The sequence below is a fragment of the Callospermophilus lateralis genome, chromosome 13 (genome assembly GCF_048772815.1).
Source record: "Callospermophilus lateralis isolate mCalLat2 chromosome 13, mCalLat2.hap1, whole genome shotgun sequence".
NCBI classification, from domain to species: Eukaryota; Metazoa; Chordata; class Mammalia; order Rodentia; family Sciuridae; genus Callospermophilus; species Callospermophilus lateralis.
In genome coordinates, this window is record NC_135317.1 from 67,239,910 (window position 1) to 67,264,699 (window position 24,790).

Consider the following 24,790-nt stretch of genomic DNA (forward strand, 5'->3'; position numbering starts at 1 on the left):
TACTTGAGTAGTTCCAGATTTTAAAGAAATGGTTTGTTTTTCTCTATTGTGATGTTGTCTGTTTGTTGTGTATAGCCTTGATGATGTTGAGGTAGATTTCTTCTAGTTTTTTTAGTATTTCTATCATGATGGGTAGTGAATGTTGTTGAAGGCTATCTTTGCATCTATTGAGATGACTAAGTGATTTTTGTCCTTAATTCTATTTATATGGCGAATTACACCTGTTGACTTGTTGTATGTTAGACCATCCTTCCATTCTTGGTATAAAAACAACTTGGCCATGACATACAATCTTTTAAATATGTTGTTGAATATAATTTGCTAATATTTTACGAAGGCCTTTTATATCCAAGTTCATCAGGGATGTTGTTTGGTAGTTTTCTTTTTTTGATGTGACCTTATCTGGTTTTGGTGTGTGGGTGATACTGGTTTCATAGAATGACTTGGAAATGTTCCATTTCTATCTCATGGACTAATTGAGGTGCATTGGCATTGTTCTTCTTGAAGGTCTGTTAGAATTTAGCCAAGAAGCTATCTAGTTCTGGGTTGTTCTTTCTTGGAATTATTTTTATTATTGCTTTTATCTTATTGCTAGTTATTGGTATATTTAGCTTTTATTTGCCCTCTGGATTCAATTATGGATGATCATATTTGTATAGAAGTATAGATATTTTTTCTAGATTTTCTAATTTATTGGAATATAAATTTTCAAAATCATCCGTAATGATCTTCTGGATACCTGTGATATCTGCAGTGATTTCTTCTTTTATTTTAAATTTGTTAATTTGGGTATACTCTTTTTCTTTAGGTTATTTTGGCTGAAGTGTTTTGGCTGAAGAGTTATCAATCTTGTTTATCTTTTCAAATAACAAACATATTATTTCACTGATTCTTTGCTTTTTTCTTTTTTAGTAATTAATTTAGTTTAATAAGTTTATTAAACATTTGAATAATAGTGTCCTAATTATATCATTTGTGTATTCTATTGTTTTTTCAGATTTTTCACATAAATAACCCAATTCATCACAGAAAAAAATAATGGATGTCAAACAAATTACATCAAATTATATATCCTGTAATGTACAACTAAAAAGAACAAATAAAAAGAATAAAATAAAATTATACCTCAGAAAAAACTTTCATCATTAGGTTACTATGAAAGTGGACAATCTTAGTAAACTTTTAATTTTTTAAAAGGATGTCCCTTGTACTTACACAAAAATGTATACATGTACTGCATTGAGTGCATGTATGTGTATGTTTCATTATATTGATCAACTTATTTTTAATGTCTATTACAATATAATTGTTTTATAATGGCATTCATGTGGGCAGGTGTATTGTATCATAAAATATGCTACAGCTTGGAGAATTTCTCACATTTGAGGTCTTGGTTGTTCAAAGAGAAATTTTATGCTTCGAGTAGACAAAAAGAAAACAACAGCAAGAATTTCTTCTTGCCATTTTTTATTAACTTGTTTTTTGTTTTAGAAATACAAGATAGAGTGTATTTAATTTCATTGATTTTTGACTCTAATATTATTTCCTTCCTTTTACTGTTTTTGCAAGTATTTTTTTCTTCTTGTTTTTCATCATTAGGTTATTTGGGATGTTTCTGGTTTTCTTCTGTAGGCACTTAGCTATAAATTTCCACTTAGAACTGTATTCCAGTGCCCCATAGTGTTCTAATATGTTGTCTCACTGTTTTTGCTTGATTTTAAAAATTTCAAACTTCTCCCCTGATATCTTCTGTCAATAATTTATCATTCAAAAGTGTGTTCACTCTCCATGTATTTGTATAGTTTCTGTATTTTTTTGGAGTTGATTTGTAATTTCATTACATTATCATCGGATAGGGTGCAAAGTGTGTGTTTATACACACACACACACATATATACACACATATATGTATATATGGATTTATTAATGATTACTTTCTTCCTTAAAATATAATCTATTTTATTTTTGAGAAGATTTGATGAGTAGGTGAAAAGAAAGTGTACTTGCCTGTTGTTGGATAAAGTATTCTATACATGTCTGTTAAGTCCATTTGACATGTAGTGTTTTTTAGGTCTGAAGAGTCTTGTACTAAGCTTATATCTGGATGACCTATCAATTGATAAGAGAAATATATTGAAATCACCTAGTATTATTGTACTGGGATCTGAGTCTTTGAGTAGTGTATGTTTTATGTCATTAGATGCATCTAACTTTGGGATATCAATATTTACGATTGTTATATCTTATTGTTGAATTGTTCCCTTTACCTGTATAAAAAGTGACCTTATTTATTTCTTTTTGAAAGTTTTGTCTAGAAGTCTGCTTTTTCAGATATGAAAATAGCCTCTTCTGCTTGTTTCTGGATTCCATTTGCATGGTGCATCAATTTCCATTATTCAACTTTCAGATAGTTGCTATCATCGCCTGTAAGGTTATCTATCGCAAATAACACAGAGTTGGATCTTTTGTAATCCATTCTGCTATCTATATGATTTAATTGGAGAGTTGTATAATAATGTTATTATCCAGAGATGTTTGTAAGCTCATGCCATTATATTTATTTATAAAGTTTAATTTTATCCTGTTTCTCATTTGATTATCTACTTTTCAAATGAGATGTTTCCATTTGTGAACTCTGAGGTGTTTATTATTTCTTCTGTCAACGCATTTCTTTAAGTATTTTCTTCAGTGCTGTCTTAGTAGTCAATTTTTATTGTTTCTGCTTACCTTGTAAGGTTTTATTTCCTCTTAGATTTTGAAATGTAGCTTTGATGGATATAGCAATCTTGATTGACAGTAAGTTTCTTTCAGGGCTTGGAATATATCATTCCAAACCTTCTATAATTTTAGAGCTTGTGTTGAGAAATCAGAAGTTCTGATTGGCTTGGCTCTAAACACGACATGATATTTTTCTTTTCAAAGGTTTTAAAAATTCTTTGTTCTCTGTGTTGAACATTATTCTATTGCATGGTGTAGAGGTTTTGTTTTTGTTTTTGTTTTAGTCTTGTCTATGTAGAGTTCTAAATGTGTCTGTATCTCAATGTTCATCTTATTTCAATATATTTCTCTCATCAATTGATAGGTCATCCAGATATAAGCTTAGTACAAGACCTAAAAATCACTATATGTTAATGGACTTAACAGACATGTATAGAATCTTCATTTGGGAAATGTTCTGTTATTATTTCCCTGAAGTGGTATCCATGCCATTAGTGTGCATCTCACAACCCTCTTTAATTCCAGTGATTCTTAATGCTGTCCCAGAATTCTTGCATATTCTGGTCCTGGTTACTTATTTTCTTTAATACTGTCTGAATGGTCAAAGGTAGCCAGTTGATCTTCCAGCTCTGATATTCTATCTTCATCATGGTCTATTCTATTAGACTTTGAGCTGAACATTTTATTTGATTTATTTTAACTTTCATTTTCAAGATTTCTATTTGGTTCTTTTCCAAGATCTTTATTTCCTTATTGATTTTTTCATTCATATCCTGTATTATCCTCCTTTAAATTCATTCACTTGTTTTTCTATGTTCACTTGGAATTCATTGATCATGCTTATAACCATTCATTTGAATTATTTATCTGATATTTTATCTGTTTTATCTTTGGAGTCAGTTGCAGTGAATTGCAAACTTTAGGACACATCATGTTACCTACTACTTAATATTTCTTGTATTCCCTGATTTGTGTTTTATTTGATCCTGTTTCTCATTTGCTTATCTGTTAGGATATATTGCTCCTTCACTCATCAATGTGGCCTTTTAAGGGCACATTCTTCTTTTGACAGTGTGCTGTAAAGTTATCTAGATTTAAGACCTCTCATAGATGTGCTATCTACAATCTTTGTGTTAATTCTGTTTGCTGTAGAACTGAATGTATGGGACTACCTATTCCTACTCAGGGCCTGGTCATTAGTTTGGGGTTTTTTTTTTTGTCTCTTCTATTCTTTGTATTAAAGTATTGTTGAAGTTCAAATATGGTTAATTTATGTGTATAATAAACTGCACTGTTTCTTGGCTGAGTTTATTTCAGCAGCAAAGCCTCAACTCTTAGCACTTCTAGTATCACTGTAGATTTCCAGAACTTCTGGAAAAGAGGAAAACATTAGGAACAACTGAGGCAAACAATATACAGCATTAATATAAATTGCCAGTGCCCACTATGATATATGCCACCCTAATTACCACAGAAATGGGAATGGTGTGATTGACAGTTGCCAAAGTAAAAACAATAAATAGTCGTGAACTAGCTCTGGTATTAAACAGCGGATGTCAACCATGCCATCCACAGTACTAACAGCAGCAAGAATATGAGTGGTAGGGCAGGAGTTATACAAACAAAATAGTTCTAAAAGATGGTCAAAATAGAATTCATTAAGAGAAAAGAAAAAGTTATATGAAGGTAAAATAAAATTCAGAATATTCAAACTGTGGACAGATAGAATGCAGAAGAGATGTAGCAAGTGATAGCTATATAGGAGGAGGAAAAAATTAAAGGGAAAGAAAGAACAAGAGAATTTGGCTATAAATAGAGAATAAAAAAGGAGAGGAAGAGAAACAAGAGAAAGAAACAAAATCAAAATAAACAAAAAGCCCTAACTCTCAAAGGATAAGGAAAAATTATTATTAAAATGATTAAATATAAGAAAAAACATGTAAGTGTGTGTGTGTGTGTGTGTGTGTGTGTGTACACCAATCTGCATAGAAAGAAAAAAAAAACACAGAAAAAGGAAAAAAAAATTTTAATGAAAATGAAAGAATTGTATTCACTGATATGGTCAAAATCTGTCTAGAAAGATGGATTGTCACTACCCATGTCCTCTTTTCCCTTTCTTCTTGGGCTATGTATTGAGAGAGAGAAATGACTTTTAATACCTTCCTCTTTTTATGTTGCTCACTGAGATATGCTAACTGGAGTGAACTAAAACTTAACCTCATCGAAATGGCTCCCAACTTTCCTTCTTACTAGTATAATGGAGAGGGGACTGGGAAATACTGTCAATTGGAGTTTTGTGTGGGTAGACTAGAGGGATGTATTTCCAAGGCGGGATTCCTGCAGAGTTCTAAACATAAGTGGGGAGTTCCAGCCACTGGAGCTCAGGTCTAACCAGACCTTAGGGAATTTGTTGTGTGGCACCTTCTCTGGGGAGATTAGACAAAAACACCTGGATGGCCAGGAAGATGCTGATCTCTGCTGGGAGTGTGAATCTCAGGAGTCTCCCAAGATTTTTCCTCCAAAGGTCTCACACATATCCATTGCCCATGAACGTGGCTCTCCCAGGCTTCGTCCCTGAGTGTTGTTATGGCTGCCTGTTCAGTGTCCTGATCCTCTTCAGCTAGTAACAGGAGTCTTCCAAAAGTGAGTTGCATTCCCCTCTGAGTTTCTGACTCAATTCCCCTGGGTATAATCTTCTCAGTGAGTGTTTCACTCACATTCTCCTAGCTACACCCTAGGCCACATGGTAGGTACTTGCCAGGACAGTGTGGCATTGTTTACTGTGATTGCCAAGGCTCCCACAGTAGTAAGCTGCAGCATGTCTCCCTCAAGGTGGCTCACACTTCAATTCTCTGCTTGCCAGGGGAGTGAGACAGAGCACTTCTCCGACATCAGTTCACTGATCATCCTCTAGATCGACTAAGTGCAGGCTGCTTTTTTGATCTAAATTTAATTGATTTTTTAAAAAATAAATGACAGCAGAATGCATTATAATTCTTATTACACATATACAGCACTGTTTTTCATATCTGGTTGTATATAAAGTATGTTGACACCAATTCGTGTCTTCATACATGTAATTTGGATAGTGATGTCTATCACATTCCACCATCCTTGCTAATCCCCTACCCCCTCCCTTTCCCTTCCACCCCTCTGCCCTATCTAAAATTCATCTATTCCTCCCATGCTCCCCCTTCCTACCCCACTATGAGTCAGACTCCTTATATCAGAGAAAACAAAAATTCCATTGTGTATATATGCCACATTTTTTTTTTATTCCATTCATCTACTGAAGGGCATCTAGGTTGGTTCCACAGTTTAGCTATTGTGAATAAACATTGATGTGGCTGTGTCCCTGTAGTATGCTGTTTTTAAATCCTTTGGGTATAGATTGATTTACAAATTTCTTCTGTGCTGAATTTGTCTATTGGGTTCCTCTCTGTTTATATTATCCCTTCCCTCTGTGGTGAAGCAGCATCATTGCCACACTGGTTTAGACCCAATATACTCTTTCTTAATTTTTGTTCAATGCAGGCACATTTCTGAGTCTCTAAGACACTGTCTGGTATTGAATTTCAGTGAATTCCCTCTTTCACCAGCCTGAGAAGCAGTGCTCTTGGAATCCTGAGCCATAGAGCAACTGATAAGGCAGACTTCCTCTAATCTGCCACCCTGGATCTCCCCTTGGCTGCCTTTTTAATTCCTATATATAAACTGCAGAAAAATATTGAAGAAAGCAAACAGGTATGTAGATTAAGACCATTATGAATTAAAGATTTCCAGTTGGAGCTGAACCCTCAGTGCAGCCCCAGGGTAAATTTCAAAGGTACAATTATTTGTTCAAAGAGTGTGCTTAACTTAATTTTGTTACATATTGACAAATTGCCTTTAGAAATAGTTTGACCAATTCGGACTCCTCCCAAAAGTGAACCAGCATGCCTGTTCCTTAAATTCTAGTCAATAGAGGGAATTACCTTTTTCATTTTTCCCATCTCTTGAACAAAATAATTCACTTGGCATGTCTTAGTTATTTAGCTTATTGATCAACCATATATATATATTTTTCTTGTGATCAAATTCTGTACATTGCTTTTTCTTTTTCAATGAAGAGGTTTATATTTTTATTGATAATTAAGTATTTTGATATACTTAAGAGTGTTTTCTCTTTAGTAATTTAAAGGAATAAAATTCGTTTTTATTTATACTAGTATTTAAATTGATATATAAATATAATTTAAACTGTATTATTTAATTCACAAATTTCAGATAAGAGGTTGTTAATTCCCACATGAAAATAAGAGAGTTATTATACCTTTGCTTTTACCATTCTTTCTTCTCACATCCCAGTATTTGTGGGAATTAGTAGGGATTCTTATGCCAGTATATTATAGCAAAATATTTATATTAAAATTGTTGGTTTTATTTCAAGCACTGTAACATTTTATAACCGATCATTTTAAAAGTTGTATTGAATATTTAAATGAATCCAATACTCATTGAGCATCTTTTATAAAACAATTATCTAATTTCTTAATTTGTTAGACCCTTCTAAGTAGTGAAAACATTTTCATTTTTTTGAAAGGGAAAATGACTGGTGATATACTTTCTGAATTCTTACATGTTGAAAATGTCTAATGCCTGTATTGATAAACAATGCTGAATTACTATAAAATTCTTTTCATATTCCCTCTCATTCCTGAGTTTTTGATAAACTGTATCATATTTATGAAGAGATTGTTTTCTTTCTTTTCCAACTGGGAATTGACCCAGGGGCACTTGACCACTGAGCAACATCCCCAGTCCTTTTTATTTATTTTAAAATTTTGAGACAGGGTCTTGCTGTTGCTCAGGCTGGTCTTAAACATTCTTATAGTTTTCTACTATTATTGTTCAAATTCTGGGACAGCCAGCATATATCTTGGTGTTAATGTTTATATTTTTCCTTGGGAATATGATAAACTTTTTTTCGATGAGTATCTTGCTCTCTTTTCATTAGGAAATATTAGCTTCTATTAACGTCTTGAGTTTTTTTTTAATTGTGAATGGACCTTTAATTTTTAATTTATTTAAATGTGGTTCTGAGAATCGAACCCAGTGCCTCACACATGCTGAGCAAGTGCTCTACCACTGAGCCACAACCCCAGCCCTAATGTCTTGAGTTGTTATCTTATTTGTTTTCTACAGACATCCATTCTATAAGATTAGTGGCCAACATTGTTTCTTCCTCTCATATTCAAGATACATTAAAACTCCTTTCCAAAGGTCTTTCTCTTCATAGTCCCTTGCCTAACATGTACCTTTTTTTTTCTGTATACTCTCCCTAGGAAACCCCATTCACAATCATGACTTCCAATACTCTTTTTAATACTCATAATTGCAAATCTGTTATTCCTAAATTTACATTACTACAGTGCCATCAATGAGCTTTCATAAATCAAGTAGTAGTATTCTAAGTTTTAAGCTTCCTTAGCTTGAATAGAAGACACCTGCACAACAGTTGCACAACCCCATGTCCTGTGAGGACTCTTTTTATACATTTCATTCCGGGAACATTGAGTTGTTCTCCAAATGCAGTCATTTCCTTACATGTGTATAACTTCCTCTGTTCTTTACTACAAGTGATGTCCCCTACTATGCACACAACTTAAACCTACTTCACCTTTAACTCTTTTTGCATCAAATTCTTCAAGAAGCCTTTTAAAACTATCAATCTGAATAGAGAGGCACTCATTCTTCTTGTGAAATCATCACAATTAACTCCATGGTTCTATTTTGTTCCTCACTAAACTCTAAAACTTCTAGGTCAAAGATTTTACCTTATTTACTATTGTTTCCTTCAGGACTCGGCATCATGTCTGAATGTGGTCAATTATCAATAAATATATTTTAATAAATGGATGAATAAGTGAGTCAATGAATGGTGGCATCATCTGAGATTGGGATGGAGTTGGAAATAGGACAATCTATTAAGAAGCTTCTTTCAGAATACAGATGAGAGGCATTAATGGGTGAAATGTGTAGCAGGAGGAAATTAAAGAAAAAAGCAAGTTTATTAGATAAATTAATTGGAAAACTGAATTTCACTGCTATTTTGGAGACTAGTAGAACTAAAATAAGTATTATAATAATCTTATAATGATAAGTATTATTATAATAATCTTAAAAAAATGTCTTTACAATATGGATGCAAGTTGTAGTTGGAATCTTCCTTAATTTGTGTTTTGTATATTGTAATATTTTTAATTGTTCCCTCTTCCTTTTTTTTTTCCTATAGCATTTTTATCTCTTTAAATGACCTACATAGTAAAAACTGTTTCTTTCTACAACTGTGATTACATTCTTCCTTTGCATAAATCAATCTTGTGCTCACTGTCACTTATATCCTGGAGAATGAATTCTTCCTTTCCTTTAGCAAGATGTTCAAGATCCTTTGAAATTTATCAGATGACATCTGCAACTCATCATCCTTCTGCATACTTTAAACTTTGACCCCAATATTTTTTGAGTGTCTTAAACATATGTGCTTCATGACCTCCATCAAAGGTCTTTATAGCTGCCTTCATGCGGTTTCTCCACCTTTGTACATTTCTTTCTGAATTCTCACTTCCTTTATATGTGTTTCAGTGACCAGTTCAAATGCAACATCCTTCATAAAAAAAATCATTCTTAAGACAAATGTCCTATGTTTTCTTGTATGTGAAAGCTAGAAGGAGGATTATTAGGGTAGATGAAGGGAACAAGTGGGAGAGAAGAGTAAAAGGTAAGAGGTAGTAATGGGGAGTGAAATTGACCAAGTTATGTTTACATGATAATTATCGAATTATGTTTAAATTAATAAGTTTAAGTAAGTTTAAATAATTATGTAAACATAATGATTACATGGGTAGATTTTATTGTACATTAGTAGATTTTGCATAAATCAGACTTTTTAATTTGTTGAAGGCAAGTGCTTTTATGTCTTTATATATGCAAAGGACACAGAAAATATCTATTGTATATTGAATATTAAATATAAGTAAATATATAAGCAAGTAAAAAAATTGAATTTGGTAAAAGTTGATGATAATGAGAAGTGATGTGTGCTGAAATGCATAGCTCAAGCTATTTTTTGAATAATTTGTGAACATTTACAGCTTTGCTAAATTCTATATAAATCTTCCTTATCCTCTTTCCCATTGGTGATTATTTTGTAGTCTCCTCCATTAATGCTGTTTATGTAGTCCATTGTTTTCTTTTCTCCAATTAGTTAAATATATATTATATATGAATATATAATATAAATATATATTTATATTATATATTACTATCTATATTATATATTATACATAGTATTGTATATATTATGTATTACCATATGTATTATATATATATATACCATATGTATTATATATATATATATATATATATATATATATATATATATATATATAAATATATAATGTATATATATTATACATATACATGCCTTTATTTTATTTACTTATTTTTTTATGTGGTGCTAAGGATGGAAGCCAGTCCTCACACATGCTGGGCTAGTGCTCTACCACTGAGCCACCACATCCACCCTCTAATTAGTTAAAAAAAATGTTTAAACTCATTGTTCTGGTTTTCTTTCTCCCATGTTTTTATCTTACTCTAAATTCAGTGATATTCTTTCCTCTCCACAGATGTATTTATACTCATTGTTCTCTGAAATCTATTGCATCCCAGAAAATAACTAGAATTTGTTTCAAAATAGTTCACATTCTCTTAACTTGTCATATGAATTAAGAAGCATACATACACTGGCCTCCTTTCACATCCCATATTACTTTTTCCTTGTTCTTTTTTTAACATCTGTGGTTTCTGATTTTTCAGAATCCCACCTCATACTCTGCCTCTTGCAGAGAGTGTTGTTTCCTGGTAAATAGGAAGTAGTAATAGCAACATTGGTAAACATTTTGGGCTAGTTGGAAGATACTCTATTTAAAATGTACGCACTGAATGATCTTCCACTTAACTAGAGAGAAACTTGCCCCTAGTTTCCAGCCTAGGTAATTTTCTCTTATTTTATTTCTCAGTGACTTTTACAGTAGCTATTAATTTGGTGTCATCTTCAGATTTCACTTACAGACTTGCATATCATTAATGAAAACCTGAAATACAACTGGAATTCTGTATCAATTCTTCTCTTAATAAGTATGTAATTTTAAGTGACAATGGTTGAATTCAAGCCCATATAAAATACTATTTCAAATAAGTTTGCATTTTTAAACATGAGGCTCCTTGCTTCAATTATTTGTTTTATTCATTTTGTCCTCAGTTCCTTTGCAGCATCCCATGATAAGCTTGTCCATTAAAATATATATATTCCTTCTAACATCTGCTCAGAGCATGAGTGCTGGAGCCCCCTGGGGAGGTTAAATGTAATTTGTTTGATTGGATAGCTCCAGCTTTTCAATTGTTTTCTTTTCCTTAGAGAAATAGAAACTTTCCAGCTTCAGGTCAATTGGTACAATGGTTGGATTCAGATGCAATGACACTTCTTCCCCTTGTAAGACTGGAGTCCCTCTGAGAAATCCTTGGGAAATCTGTTGACAACTTATTGTCATCTAGCTAGTCTGATGGCATAAATGATTTAGACACTGATTCCTGGTAGTGTGAAATCCTAATAGTAAAGTGAAACTTTGAGAATCTCAAGTGCATGGAAAACAAAACACTTAAGTATTGACTATGTTCATTGCTTATAGTTTATTAGTTCTCTGCTATTTTTTACTGGAATAAAAAAGGATTTTTAAATTTAACCTGATTAGTCATCAGCAGCTGATCAAATGTGTTGCTGCTGTAAGGTATACAAAAGAGTACAGTTAATATTAAAAAATCCATGAAAATGGAAAGCAAATAGGTAGAGGATAATATAACCCAAAGCATATATGCAGAGAAAAGTCCTGGCAGGGAACAATATTGAGTTGTGGTTGCTGCAAACAGAGAGATGACAGACTCCAGAGGCAAGGGACGAATGGGTATGACTGCTGAGGACCTGGATTGCAAATAGCACTTGGCAGCAACAGTATGGGTCAGCTTCCCAAGGCTCTTCTCCATCACCAGACATCAGGCAGTGGAGAAAATTGACCTCAATTTGGAGAACAGAATGTGGGCTCTAAGGCCATGAGAAGGCAGGTGAATGGAACCAGGAGGCAGCAGAGTCTCCTTGCCAAGAAAATGAGTTGTTCACCTACTCTTGTCTCACAATGATTAGATCCAGTTTAGGATGAGCAGAAACACATCTAAAGACAGATACAGTGTCCACCTAGTAGAAGCGTCATAAGATGTAACAGAATGGATAGGGAAGAAATCATAGAAATTATATAAAACATTCAATTTGAACCAAAGGACTTTGTTCTGCGTGTTAAGACTACTGCAGTTAACCGAGTTCATATTATTTTGTATGTGTATATATGCATGTTGAGGGATGAATGAAGAGAGGAAAAAAAACCCTAAATAGGAAATATATTGAGATAAAAGTAGTATTCAAAGAATTAAAATAGGACACTATGATAGAAAGTTATTGGATATAATTTTGGTGTGTGTGTGTGTGTGATGCTAAGATCTCCCTGCCATGTTCATAGTTAAGCTAAGATCTGTATAACAGATTTCAGTAATCCCATGTCTCTTAATCCCCACGACTAATGGTATTCATAAATTATGATTCAAAGGTGAATTTGTGAAAAGTAGAGGTAAGCTACCACCTCATTATATCTACATGGGTGGGAAGTTATACTGATTTACAAACATCCATTGTTACAAGAGCAAGGAGAAACAAAGCACCAATGAATATGTAGAACAGCAAGTATTATGTGAGAGACAATGGATGTTATGCTGATTTTTATATTAGCTATTACAACCATAGTAATTGTCACCCTTACCTTTTAATCATTTCACCCTTTAATACCCACTCTCATTCTTTGCTTTATATGACAATATACTGAGAGTACTTATAAGCTCATTATTTTTCTTTCTAATGAACAACAAGAAACCTGAATGTTTTTCATACCAACTTTTATTATCTGGACTTCACATTTCTGAGACCTGTCAACCTTTGTGGAAATCTAATCCAGGCTTTGCAAAGAGAGAAGAGCTATTCTAAATACACAGCCCCACCAAATTTGAAACTTTTTTTGGTGGGGGAGCAACTTCTGCTTACTTGGGGAAAAATGGCATAGGAAAATATATGTAAGAATTGAACTGAATATGAAAACAATGAATATTTTCAAGATTGCTGCTCAAATCTTGCAATCTAATTGCCAAAATGAAGTTCTTCAGATAATGTAAATGTTCATTTATTTTTTTCTCAATTCATGGAATGATCTAATTTTTTTTTTCTGGTTTTAAAAGGGGTAAAAGACAGGAAACTGTTGAATAGTATGCATTTGTCCCATAAATAGCTATTTTTTTTTGTTTAGGGCTCAAATATCCTTGCATAAAAGATGAATATTTTGTTTAGTCCCTTCTTTCTGTATTCTTTTTTAATCCTAATTAAATGTGTGAGTTTCACCATTGCTAACTAACAAAAGACTAGACAATTACTACCTGACCAGCTTCAGGACAAAGAGGACCTTTAAATAAGTGTCACTGTGAAGACCTTATTCTCAATTCTAGCATATCTTTAAAAATAAAACAATGCATATCAGATTTTATGATTCATTTCTCTGAAGTAAGTGAAAGAGCATATTTTTCCTTTGACTTAAAAATGACTTCTTCATTTAGTTTATGAAACATTTTTAGTAATTTTTTCTCAGTGCTGTCTTTGGATCTAAATAATATTTGAGGGTACATATGGCTAGCAGATAGGTACTTATGGAAAATCAAGCATTTTTAGAATATAAAATTAATAAAGCCTTTCATTTAATGGGATATCCCATCATCATTGGACATTTCAGCAGATAAAGCTTCTGCATAGTGTAAGTGGGCATTGACCTCTGTTTTGTTTATGTGTAAGACTCTTCTACAAATGGCTGTTAAGAGCACAGTGATTAAATACTAATTTGAAATCTAGTTTTTTAGATTACAGAAACATGATTTTCTATATAGCTATATGTCAAGGGCTTGATTGATAACTACTCTTAGTTGAGCTCAGCAGTGAGCTCACATCTGAGCTGACCTTTGGTTTACTCTCTGAATGTTGAATCTACCATTTTCATTACCCTTCTACAGGAATGATCTGACTTAATGATATGCAACTTCATCACTACAATATAAAGAGATGATAACAAAAGCCAGGTATTTGGTGTAAAAGTGAGAAAGGTGATTTTAAATTTAAATCTTTATTTATTAAAGATATTAAAAGAATGGAAATTGGTGAATGAAATAATCTATTTTGTGCAATGAAGTATTGCCTGCTTCTAGAATCAAAATTAAAGCCAATCACTCAAGATTTTTAAACCAAAGGAAAAAAAAAAGGTGGCATGGGGGGGTGGTGACGTTGATCAGGATCAGTTGAAGTCTTGGTGTAACAACCGTTTTTACATTTTTTTTTGAGATTTTTGTCTTTTCTTTCACTTATTCCTCCACCACTCTCATGCTTTGCTAACTCCTGTTTGTTTAGATGAAAGTTCATTCATTCAAGGCAGTTTCCCTGAGTGCCCAGTGATAACTAAGTAATGACTGCTCTAGGAAATAAGGAAGTGCCAAGGGAACAAAGCAGCAAAAGGACAACAAACTAATCCTGCTCTCATAGAGTTCATATTCTAGGCGGAGAAAGGAAAGTATTGCTAAAGAAGCACAATAAATAAGCAATATGACAGGTGTGGATAAGGAAGATAATCTGACAGGAAGAAAATTTTAAGGATTAGGAGATCATAGGTTTCCATGGGGGTAGTAAGAAGAGGTTTAGCTAAATAATATTTGAGGAAATACCTGAAGGAGAAAACTCCTTCAGGGAGTAAGCCTGCAGATGTCTATCAGAATAATGTCTAAGGAAGGAATAGAGAATGCACATACCTGGAAGCACAAAGTACCTGGAATATTTGAGGAACAGCGAGGAGGGCAGTAGCTAGAACAGAGAGACCACAGGGGCAACCTAACAGCATAAACTGAAGAGTAACAGAGCCAGATTGTGTAGGGCTTGGTAGATCTTTGTCTTTTACTTAGGGTAAGAACTGGCTGAAGAATCTGTTTTTTTTTTTTTTTTTTTACAAAAAGAGTATAAGTGTGTGCATATGGATGATCTCTTTTTGCTTTAGCAAGAGTGTGTGAGCTGTGTTCTTGAGAGTGAGGGGAACAAACCAAGGATACTGCTTACAGTCTACCCAAGAAGTAGAGGGGAGAGGGGGTAGTGGCTTGGGCCAGCAGAGACCCTCATAGCAGGATAGGTGGTGAGCTGTGAGGAGATTCCAAGAAGAGCTGTTGAATAGAAAGATGGATATAGCATTCTATATTAGTTGTCTGAGCTAGAAATAATTATTTGGGAATAATGAATCTGAGGTAGTATTTATATAGTCAAAAGTGAAGACAATATCAAGAGAAAGTATATAAGCAGAAAGAAGGGAAAAGGACTAACCCCAGGGCACTTCAGAATTTATAACTCTAGGCAAAGAAAAGTATCTAACAAAAGAGAATAACAGCCCAATGGAAAAGGAAAATTCAGAATTTGATATATGAAGACATGTCTTTGGTGGAGAGAGGGGTAACTGGAGATTACTTATGTACAGGAAAATTAATCAATTAAATATATAAATTAATGATGATGGGAACCAGGTATCTTCCTTCCAAAGGAGGTTATTACAGATATGGAAAGAGGAAAGAAGAGAGTGAATTTAGGACATTGAATTAGAATTGAAGTTGTTAATCTTATTTCATGTGTGTATAATGTGTGTGCATATAAATATATTTACACAGACACATGGATGTTTAGAAAAAATATAGAAGTCTTTGTGTACCTCTAGTTAATCTTTCTCTGTGCTATCATCAGTCTCTATTCACATTCTCTACTTGTGTCCACAGAGAGGAAGAGGAAAGCCTCAAGCAATAACATCTATAGCACATGAGTGGAATTGGTACTGAATATTTGTTTCTAAATTCCATTCAACACTGAGAAAAAAAACCTGTGATCTGTTGGTGAAATGGCTGATTTCAGGGTTGAGACAGGAAAGTACAAAGTAAGCCTTGATCATCTTAGGTCAGAAAGCAAGAGTATACTAAAAACAAATATGAGAATGAGGTTCTATGACATAGAATACATGTGTCATGTCAGTATGACACAGCTTAATAGGGGCCTCCACGGTCCAAACATGGACCTATTTGAGCATTGAAATATGTATTGAGAGCAATGTATTATATTCCACTGAGTAGAATAGATTCATGGGTCTCTACTGATAAAAATAAATAACACTGAAAGTTTAATAAGGAAATTTATAGTCCCAGTGTGTCTGCTCACAAAATGTTTATTAATTGCAAAAGGGAAAATTGTATTTCTATACTGGAGAAGCCTCACAGATACCCATTAATGCAAACAATTAAAGTTAACATCATTAATAATGGAACAAATAGAAATGATGTAGCACACAATAAGATGTAATGAGATCACTGTGTCACCTGAATGTAATCACGAGGAAACATTTGACAAACCCAAATTGATGAGCTATCTACAAAGTAAGTGGGCTGTAATCTTTAGCAGTATTTAGACTGTGAATGTCAAAGGAAGATTCAGGAACCCTTCCATATCAAAGGATACCTAAGGGTCAGGATAACTGAAGAAATGAAAATACATCTCTTAGACAATTGTCAAAAATGGCTTCTGAGGATAAGACGGTAAAGCTGTATCAATATTAATTCCCTAGTTTTGATGGTTATATTGTGCTTAGTTAGGAGAATGTCTTTTTTTTCTGTAGCAAATATGTGCTACAGTACTCAGGGGTAATGGGTCTTTATGTCAGTCGGAATTTTAAAAGGTTCAAAAAAGTCTTTGTACTCTTCCTGCAACTTTCCTGTAATTGTGAAATAGTCTCTTTTTTATTACTTAAAAAAATACTTATTAGTTGATCTGCCTTATGGATAGATTGACAAACCAAACACAGACATCTCATTTGAGGAATATCTCTGTTGCAGGAAAGAGAAATAGGGAAGAATTTCAAGAAGAAACTTCCAAGATGATTTTTCTTTCTCCTCTTTGGCTTTCATCACTTTACTCAGCTTTATTTCATGCATTTACCACCTTGCATTGAAAGTATTTTTAGTAACAATTTCCATTATAATTGAAATTAGTAGAAGAAAAGGTCTGTGTTTTACATATCCCATATAAGTAGGATCACAACATGCTCATCACATATTCAAACAACAGAACTATTTTCAAAACAGTTACTGGATTTTAGTAAAAGGTCTAGTGAGGAGTTTTCTCCACAAACATGGAGGAAAAAAGAAGTTAACTTCTTTTTAAGGGCAGGGAATTGTACTTGTTTCAAATAAGCTATAAATTATTTGGACATTTCAATGTGAACTTTTTAGAAATTGATTAAACTGGGGGCTTGACCTTGGGAGATTGCAGCATTTGGAGACCTTTCATAGATACCAAAGGGAGAAGAGCATATCCAAAGCATCAAGCCCAGGTTGGAAATGTTACACACATAGGCTTTGCTGTAGATTACTTCAAGAATTTATCTGACATAGGGAGAAAACATAAGAGGATATGCGTAGTTGGAAGGCCAAGGGAGGGGAGGAGCAAGAGCTGGAAAATTTTATGTGAGTTTATGGAAAATGCAAAAGAAAAATCAAAACCAGAAAAAACCTTGAAGGTATCTGCATGTAAATTCATCTCCACACTGCGTCAAAATAATACAGTCAAAATAAATGAAAGTTCAAGCAGTTATTCCTTGACTCACTAGTGGGTATATGTGTACTTTCCAAATTTTCCAAATACTTATGTGCAACCTACATGGTGAATTTCTGCAAAAGTAACCTTTATGAATAATTATCTTCATTCCTTATTTCATATTGTTTGTATAAATATAGCTTGAGAATATTTAATAGACTGGGAATTTATTTGTAATTATATAAAAACCCATGTTAATAAACAAGAGCACTGGAAAACATGTGAAGACTCCTCATATGATACACTGTGTTCATTAGAAATCAGTGTGTTTTCTCTCTACTTAGAATTGTAATATAATGTAAATAGTGTTAGTGGTTTTTATTTGAGGTATCAATTAATCAGAATTTATTGAGCTTCTCCCAGCATGAAAGTCATGCTCATCAAATTTGCAAATGATATAAATCTTGGAGGGATGGTATGCACATTGGTTGACAGACATAGCATCCACAGAGATTTTGACAGTCCAGAGCAATGGCCTAAATATAACAGGATGAAATATAGCACACACAAATACTATTCTTGCCCTGAGGTCCACTTAACCAGCTGCATATGTATATGATGGGTATATATGACTTAGAAATGATGCAATAAAAAAAAGACTGGGTATTTTAGTTAACAGTCAGCTCAATTTAATTTAGTAATCTTAGCCACATGATGCCACTGTCAAAAATCCTAGCAAGTGATTTTGAATTGTATTAAATTATAATCCTTTAACATTTTGAAAGGTATCTAGAGATTGTACCATTCCTGAAGTGACATTTTAAGAAGAGGCTAAAAACTATGCCATATTTAGAACATCACAGAAACTGAGCACATCTATCCAGAAAAAGACTTAGGAGATGGATGGTATTCTTCTTTTTATCACATGGAATAAGAGATTAGATTTATTTAGTATGTTCTAAATTGTAAGACTTATGAACTGAAGTTTTAAGAGGATACCTTTTGGTTCAGCCATTTATAATAATAAAAGCTGTTCAAAGATGAAAGTGTTCCGGAAGTCTGCAGAGGCTTAATGCTAGAATAGTTAAGCCCCGGTATCCTCTTTCTTAAACGTGGGATAATAACACTGCAAAATGAGAGGTCAGCCAGATGATATATGTAAAATGTTCAGTACAATGCTGGGCACATGGTAAGTGATGATACCATGCAAGGTACATTACCCTTATTATTGTGGGAGGCGTTGACATCACACCTGAATCCAACGCTAGACAGAATTATAGAAGAGACTCAATGAATGGGTCCAATAAACTAAATGGCTGCTATTTCCAAATGCTAATTGGATTTAATTGACTAATTAAAACTAGTTGTTTCAAACAGGCTCTGGTATCATTTGACCACCTCTATGACCTTGAATAACTTCTGTTGTCAATTCTCTGATTCCATGTATGTATAAAGTTGAGATAATAGCAGTCTTGCCTTGGGATGATGTAAAGATATAAAGAAGAAATAGAGAATGTTTTAAATGTTGCCTGACATACTAATATTTCAATAAATGCTAACTGCTTTTACAATGCTGAAGTAGTTGACAAAGGATTATTGAAGGATACAGGACTTCAGATGTATATTTCAAAAGTGTTGAAAATTGAGTAAAGTCCAGAGAAAGAGCTTGAGTAAATTCTGGAGACAGTGTTAAATACTGCATGATCACCAGACAGTGAGGAAGTCTTACCGATTTCAATTTGGCTGGAAGTTGGCTGATGTTGAATGATGGAAATAAAATCTGATGAGATAAGTGAGGAAAATCTCAGAAGACCTTAGTTTGGGGATGGTAAGTAATTGGGAGGTGGAATTCCATGTGTTCTCAGGCAGGGGAATGTAACATACATGCGATATTTTAAAATAACCTTGTAGAGTTTTCAGGATAAATTGTCTTATGCTTAAAAATTACAGATAGTATAGTGGAATCTTTTATGCAAATCCTTTCACTTAGAAATAGAAATTTCTATTTCAGGGCAATTGCTATTTCAGAAAGTCTAAGACTTTTCTCCTCCATAAAGTTTTTCCTTCTGATTCATATCACAGTGGCTTGATTTTTTTCTATGTGTTGAATACCTTAACATTCAAGATGATGTTCTTTATATTCGTGTCCTCTGTCATCATCTTCGGGGGCTGAATTTGAACTTAAAATATGTTGCCAAATCACTTCATGTTAAATACATTAAAAAGGTGTTATCCAGAATGCTTAAAATGGTTTGACTTTAAGATGAGAACCATCCAGCTAACAAAACTGGTACTCTTAGGAGGCTTCTAAGTTGATTCTGAGAAGGCAGGTTCCATAGAGAACATCTAAGTGTATGTTATATATCACACACACACATTCTCAGAAAAATTTCTCAAAGCAACTCTTTGAAAAAGGCAGTGTTTCACTGATGGCATCAAGATTCAGGAAATAATGGCTGGGTGATGCAGCTCAGTGGTACAGCGCTTGCCTAGCGTGTACATGGCCCTGGGTTTGATCCCCAGCACCATCAAATTAAATAAATTAACACAACCAACATCATTTATAGTGATTCAAATACTAGTAAATGTCATGCATATTTTCTCTCAGAAACGGTCATAACTTTTCTTTGTGTACCTCATAGAGCCATCATGGGTACTAGGTAGACATTCTATTGAATTCATTTTAAATTAGAAGGATATAGGGAATGGTAAAACCACTTTTCTAAGCTAGCACAGGTCTCTTCCCCTTTTTTCACCCCCAGACTGGGTCAGCAGGAGTAGAGTAACAAAAGATCTGGCATTTCCATGGAACAGGTGGTTTTAGCTGATTAATCTAGGTGGATTTGATGATATTTGCCTTTGGTAACTGTTCAGCTATTATGTGACTTTCTTGTCTTTTGAATTATACTTTCTACTAACCAGGCAGGCAAATGGGAGGATAGTGTTAGCAATTCTACATCAGAGGAAAGAATATAGAATTTTATTGGAACACACAAAGAAAGTCATTAAAATAGGAACCCCCCAGGGAATGAGGCTTGAGAATGACCTGCTTGTCTTCATCTTCTTTCCAAAGTATTTTGATCTCTCATGAGGAGGATTGAAAGGCCTTTCTCTAACTGCACTGGTTTTGCCAGTTCCCTCATTCAAGATACACCAATAAACATGCACAAGCCTCTCTGATCCTCAGAGGGTTAGAGAATGAGATAGGTGGGAAGTTTCCTTCAGTAAGAAGGCTTTCTTCTCGCAAATCAGAAATTCCATCGTATATATTCCTATTCCCTTCAATAACTGGCAAGGGGATCATCAGAATGAGCTATTGCAAAAAGCCACCATAGTCTTCTCAGTTTCTCTGTGATAGTGCCCCAGATCAGAATTGTAAAATAGTTTGGAGGATCTTGGGACATAAAACATGGTGCAGAAAACCAAAGAAGATTTAATTTTATTTATAGAAAGGTAGTTGGTAGGGGGGCGGGGACAATAGAGGAAAGTGGCTTGGGATCAACATTAATCATTTTTTAAGTACCAACCAAGTGAAAACATCTTATGGAATTCACTGCAAGTGACACTGAATTCTTCTAAGCAAATATGTGATGAGTTGATTAAAAAAAAAATAGGTCCTGAACTCCTGACTACAGATATAATACAGTGGATACAGAAAATCAAAAACATGCTTTCTATCTGACTCAAAATAAAGGTACACTTAAACTTGTAAAAGACAACATTTTTATTTGAATGATATGACAGAACTGTCACAGGAGTGTTACCTGCTATAAAGAAAGCTGAAGAATTATTACCTTTATTAGACCAGTGACACTGAGCTTTAGCCATACATTTCTAACTTCTGTCCCTCTACAGAGACAATTTTCTTTTCTTAAATAAACTGTCATGCTAGTGTTAATATATTGTTGGCTCTCTCATGCTCTGAGAATACTGCTGATATAAAACATGTATATGTTAGATTGGTAATAGTATCTTTAGTGTAGCTGACTAGAACAAATGTGTTTCCCTCATGGCTGTGCTAATGTGATAAAGGAAAATTGGCTGTTCATCAGCTTTTGGCTGGGTAAAGACAGTAGAGATGGAACCACATTCTTTTTTATGCATTAATACCACCGAGAACTTTTCACGAGTTATATTTCATGTGCCTGCATGTTGCGCAAAGATGTTGTAAAACATGAGATAATGCTACAAATAACAAAGTAGAAAAGCCTGTATCTTTTATAATGATAACAGTCAAACACCAAATGACAGTAACAGGCTGTAAAAAATGGGATGCAAAAAAAAAAAAAAAATCAGCCCTACTACTTAGCAGAGAGGAATAGATCCAGGCCCATGAGAAGTTGGTGTATGATTTTAGGTTTATTAAAGCCATGTTATGAAATGAAGTCATATGTAACACTAGGTCAGTGAATTGAAGAAAAAATATGTTTATATGAAAGAAGATTGCACAGATTGGAAAAATTAAGTTTGGTAACTTTTGAAAATTACCAAGTAATTATGTCATTAACTTCTAGGTTTTTGTTTTGTTTTTGATTGAGAGATTTATGAAAGAGGTTCTTATGGCAAAAATTTACATAAGGATTTAAAGATGTCTAAGAATAAATGTTTATCCTTATTAATTATTACACATTCATTTGAACAGAAAATAATTTAAGAAATATATTTTTTAAACCAGTTGTAATCTCACAGCAGTCAAGCGGGTGGTTCCCATGTACAACCTGTCCTCAAATACAACTGCCTCCAAAATCCTGTACCAGAGTGGTACATTTGTTACATTGCTGAACCTATACTGATACCTCATCATTATTCAAAGTCCATAGTAGAGTAACATTTTCAATGCTGTGGTTTGGTTTGGTTTTAATTAAAGTGTTTGTATCTAACCTTTTAATTGTGTAATATTAAATTTCCATTTCTGTCTCTTCTCCCATCTCTCTATCCAGCCCTTCTGGAACCTTTTGTATGCCCTAGGGGTATTTTGGTTGGAGTGCCCTTTACCTTTAAGCACTTGAATTGACACACCTTTGTGTAGACTAAAGTTGATGTCAAAATGGCTGATTACTTAATTCTGAATTACATGTTATCACTGTAATCTCAGCAGCTGGGAGCCTGAGACAGAAAGATAGCAAGTTCAAAGCCACCTTCAGCAATGGCGAGACACCAAGCAACTCAGTGAGACCCTGTATCTAAAATGAAATACAAAATAGGGCTGGGGATGTGGTTCAGTGGTTGAGTACCCCTGAGTTCAAACCCTGATACCAAAAAAAAAAAAAAAAATGCAAGCATAAACATTTTGTGTCAATGGGATCTATGAGCTATTCTGCATAAAAGTTTGAATTGATTTTTCAGAGGATTATGTCTCAATTCCATAAGTCTTAATAGAATTTAATTGGGTAAACTTCAGAGAGCATCAAACTACAACCTGTAGATCATATCTAACTGGTCACCTGTTTTTGCAAGTAGGGTTTTGTTGGAGCAAAGCCAGACTTATTTATCTATTTTCTATGACTGAGTTTACATTACAAGATCAGAATTGAGCAGTTGTGTCCAGGATTGTTGGCCTACAAAACCAAATTATTTGATTTGCAAAGAAAAAAATATTCTCTGGTTATTTATGGAAATGGTTTGCTAAGCCCTAATGTAAATAGGTATTAGACTGCTTGAATTATTAGCTTAGAATATGCTTGGCAAATTCTTACATTAGTCTGCAATGGGAAAGTACATCTGAAAAATTTTCAACTAGTTACAAACACCTGAAATGGTAACTATTTATGAGAAGTGTTTTTCTACTAGTAACTTAAATTGAATTATAGCCCCATGAAATACAGTTTTGTATATATGGTTTTGGATATTTCTCCCTGTTGTATTAATTTCTGCTTTATTTCCAAATAGAGTCATAATAAATTTAATTAGTATGTGAAGAAACAACATATGCACAAAAAACTTATGCAAGCATGGTAATCAGTGCTATTACAAACATGGGACAAATATTATACATTGCTGTGAGCACCCTGGGAGATACCATCACAGCACAAAATTGCACCATGTGGATTTGTATCTAGATGTATAAACATGCAGGAGTATCATTGTGCTATGAAAACAAATTGTCTTCACTCTTATCAACAGAATAAAGTAGAGAAATAAGGAAATAACGCCTTTTTAAAGAATTCAAGTTATGTGGTTATTAGAAAACTTTATGCACTTAAGATAATAATGGTGATCATTTCTTACAGGTGCATCAGACAAAAATCAACTTCTTTATCAATGGTTTGGAGGAGGATAATACAGCTTTTTATGCAACAACTTTAAGTGGTTCAATTACAGATTTTCCTTCCAGTACTATTCGAATAGGACAGAGTTTAAATGGTAAGATTCTGACTTTAGAAATGGTATTAATTTTTCTCCAATTACATTGTTCCTGAAAAAAATGTGTCAAACAAATAATATTCAAGTGCATTTATTTTCTAGGGCTACTGTAACAAATGACCCCCAACTGGGTGGCAGATTAATACAACAAAATTTAGTCTCACAGTTTTGGAGGACTAAAGTCTGAAAACAGGATTGAGCCAGTCTGGTTCATCCTGCAAGCTCAGATGGAGAAGACATTCTGTGCCTCTCTCCTTCCTTGGCTGCTGCTGGCAGACCTTAGTGTTGCTTAATTTACAGCTCTATAGCTCCAATGTTTGCTCTGCTCTCAGAGGACCTTCTTTGTATCTTCTTCCCTTTTCTTGCAAGGACACTGGGCCTCGGATTTAGGGCCCACTGTTACCAAGGAGGAGCTCATAGTCAACATCCGTAATTACACTTGCAAAGTTCCTTTTTCCAAATAAGGCAACATCAGTAGATTGCAGGTGGACATATCTTTTGGGGGGCTACTTTTCAACTCGTTACACTAGGGAAACCTTAAAACTAAAACTTTTCTATTTTGCTTAATTTTTAAAGTAAGAACAATATATTATCTGTCCAGTTTTGTTTGGATTTTAATTTAGGGCATCGTTAAAGTAGGATTACAGCATATTAAACCAATAAGTGCACATGTAAAAAACTCACATGTGTCATTCATGTTTTTCGATATTAAAAAGAGATGTATAGTTTAATAAGATGATGTATACCTCTGAAATGAGCAGAAGTTGAAATGAGAATTATCTTGGAAATGTCCAGCACAATGGTCTTTAAAACACCACCATTTTAAAATGGCAATGTTATTATATAATGTCTGCTCATTATAATAAAATTCAAACAATATGGAACTATGAAATAGAAAGCATTTTCCATATTTCCATCTTCAGA

General features: G+C 33.7%; 1 protein-coding gene across 3 annotated transcripts in view; it reads left to right on the top strand.

Annotated features, from left to right (window-relative positions):
* Ush2a (usherin) overlaps positions 1 to 24,790 on the top strand; it is a 724,044-nt gene that overhangs the window by 31,402 nt on the left and 667,852 nt on the right. For all 3 annotated transcript variants that reach the window (XM_076831652.1, XM_076831654.1, XM_076831653.1), the window contains exon 3: positions 23,734 to 23,866. In XM_076831652.1, coding sequence (XP_076687767.1) covers positions 23,734 to 23,866 — 133 coding nt within the window. The remainder of the gene's footprint in view (positions 1 to 23,733; positions 23,867 to 24,790) is intronic.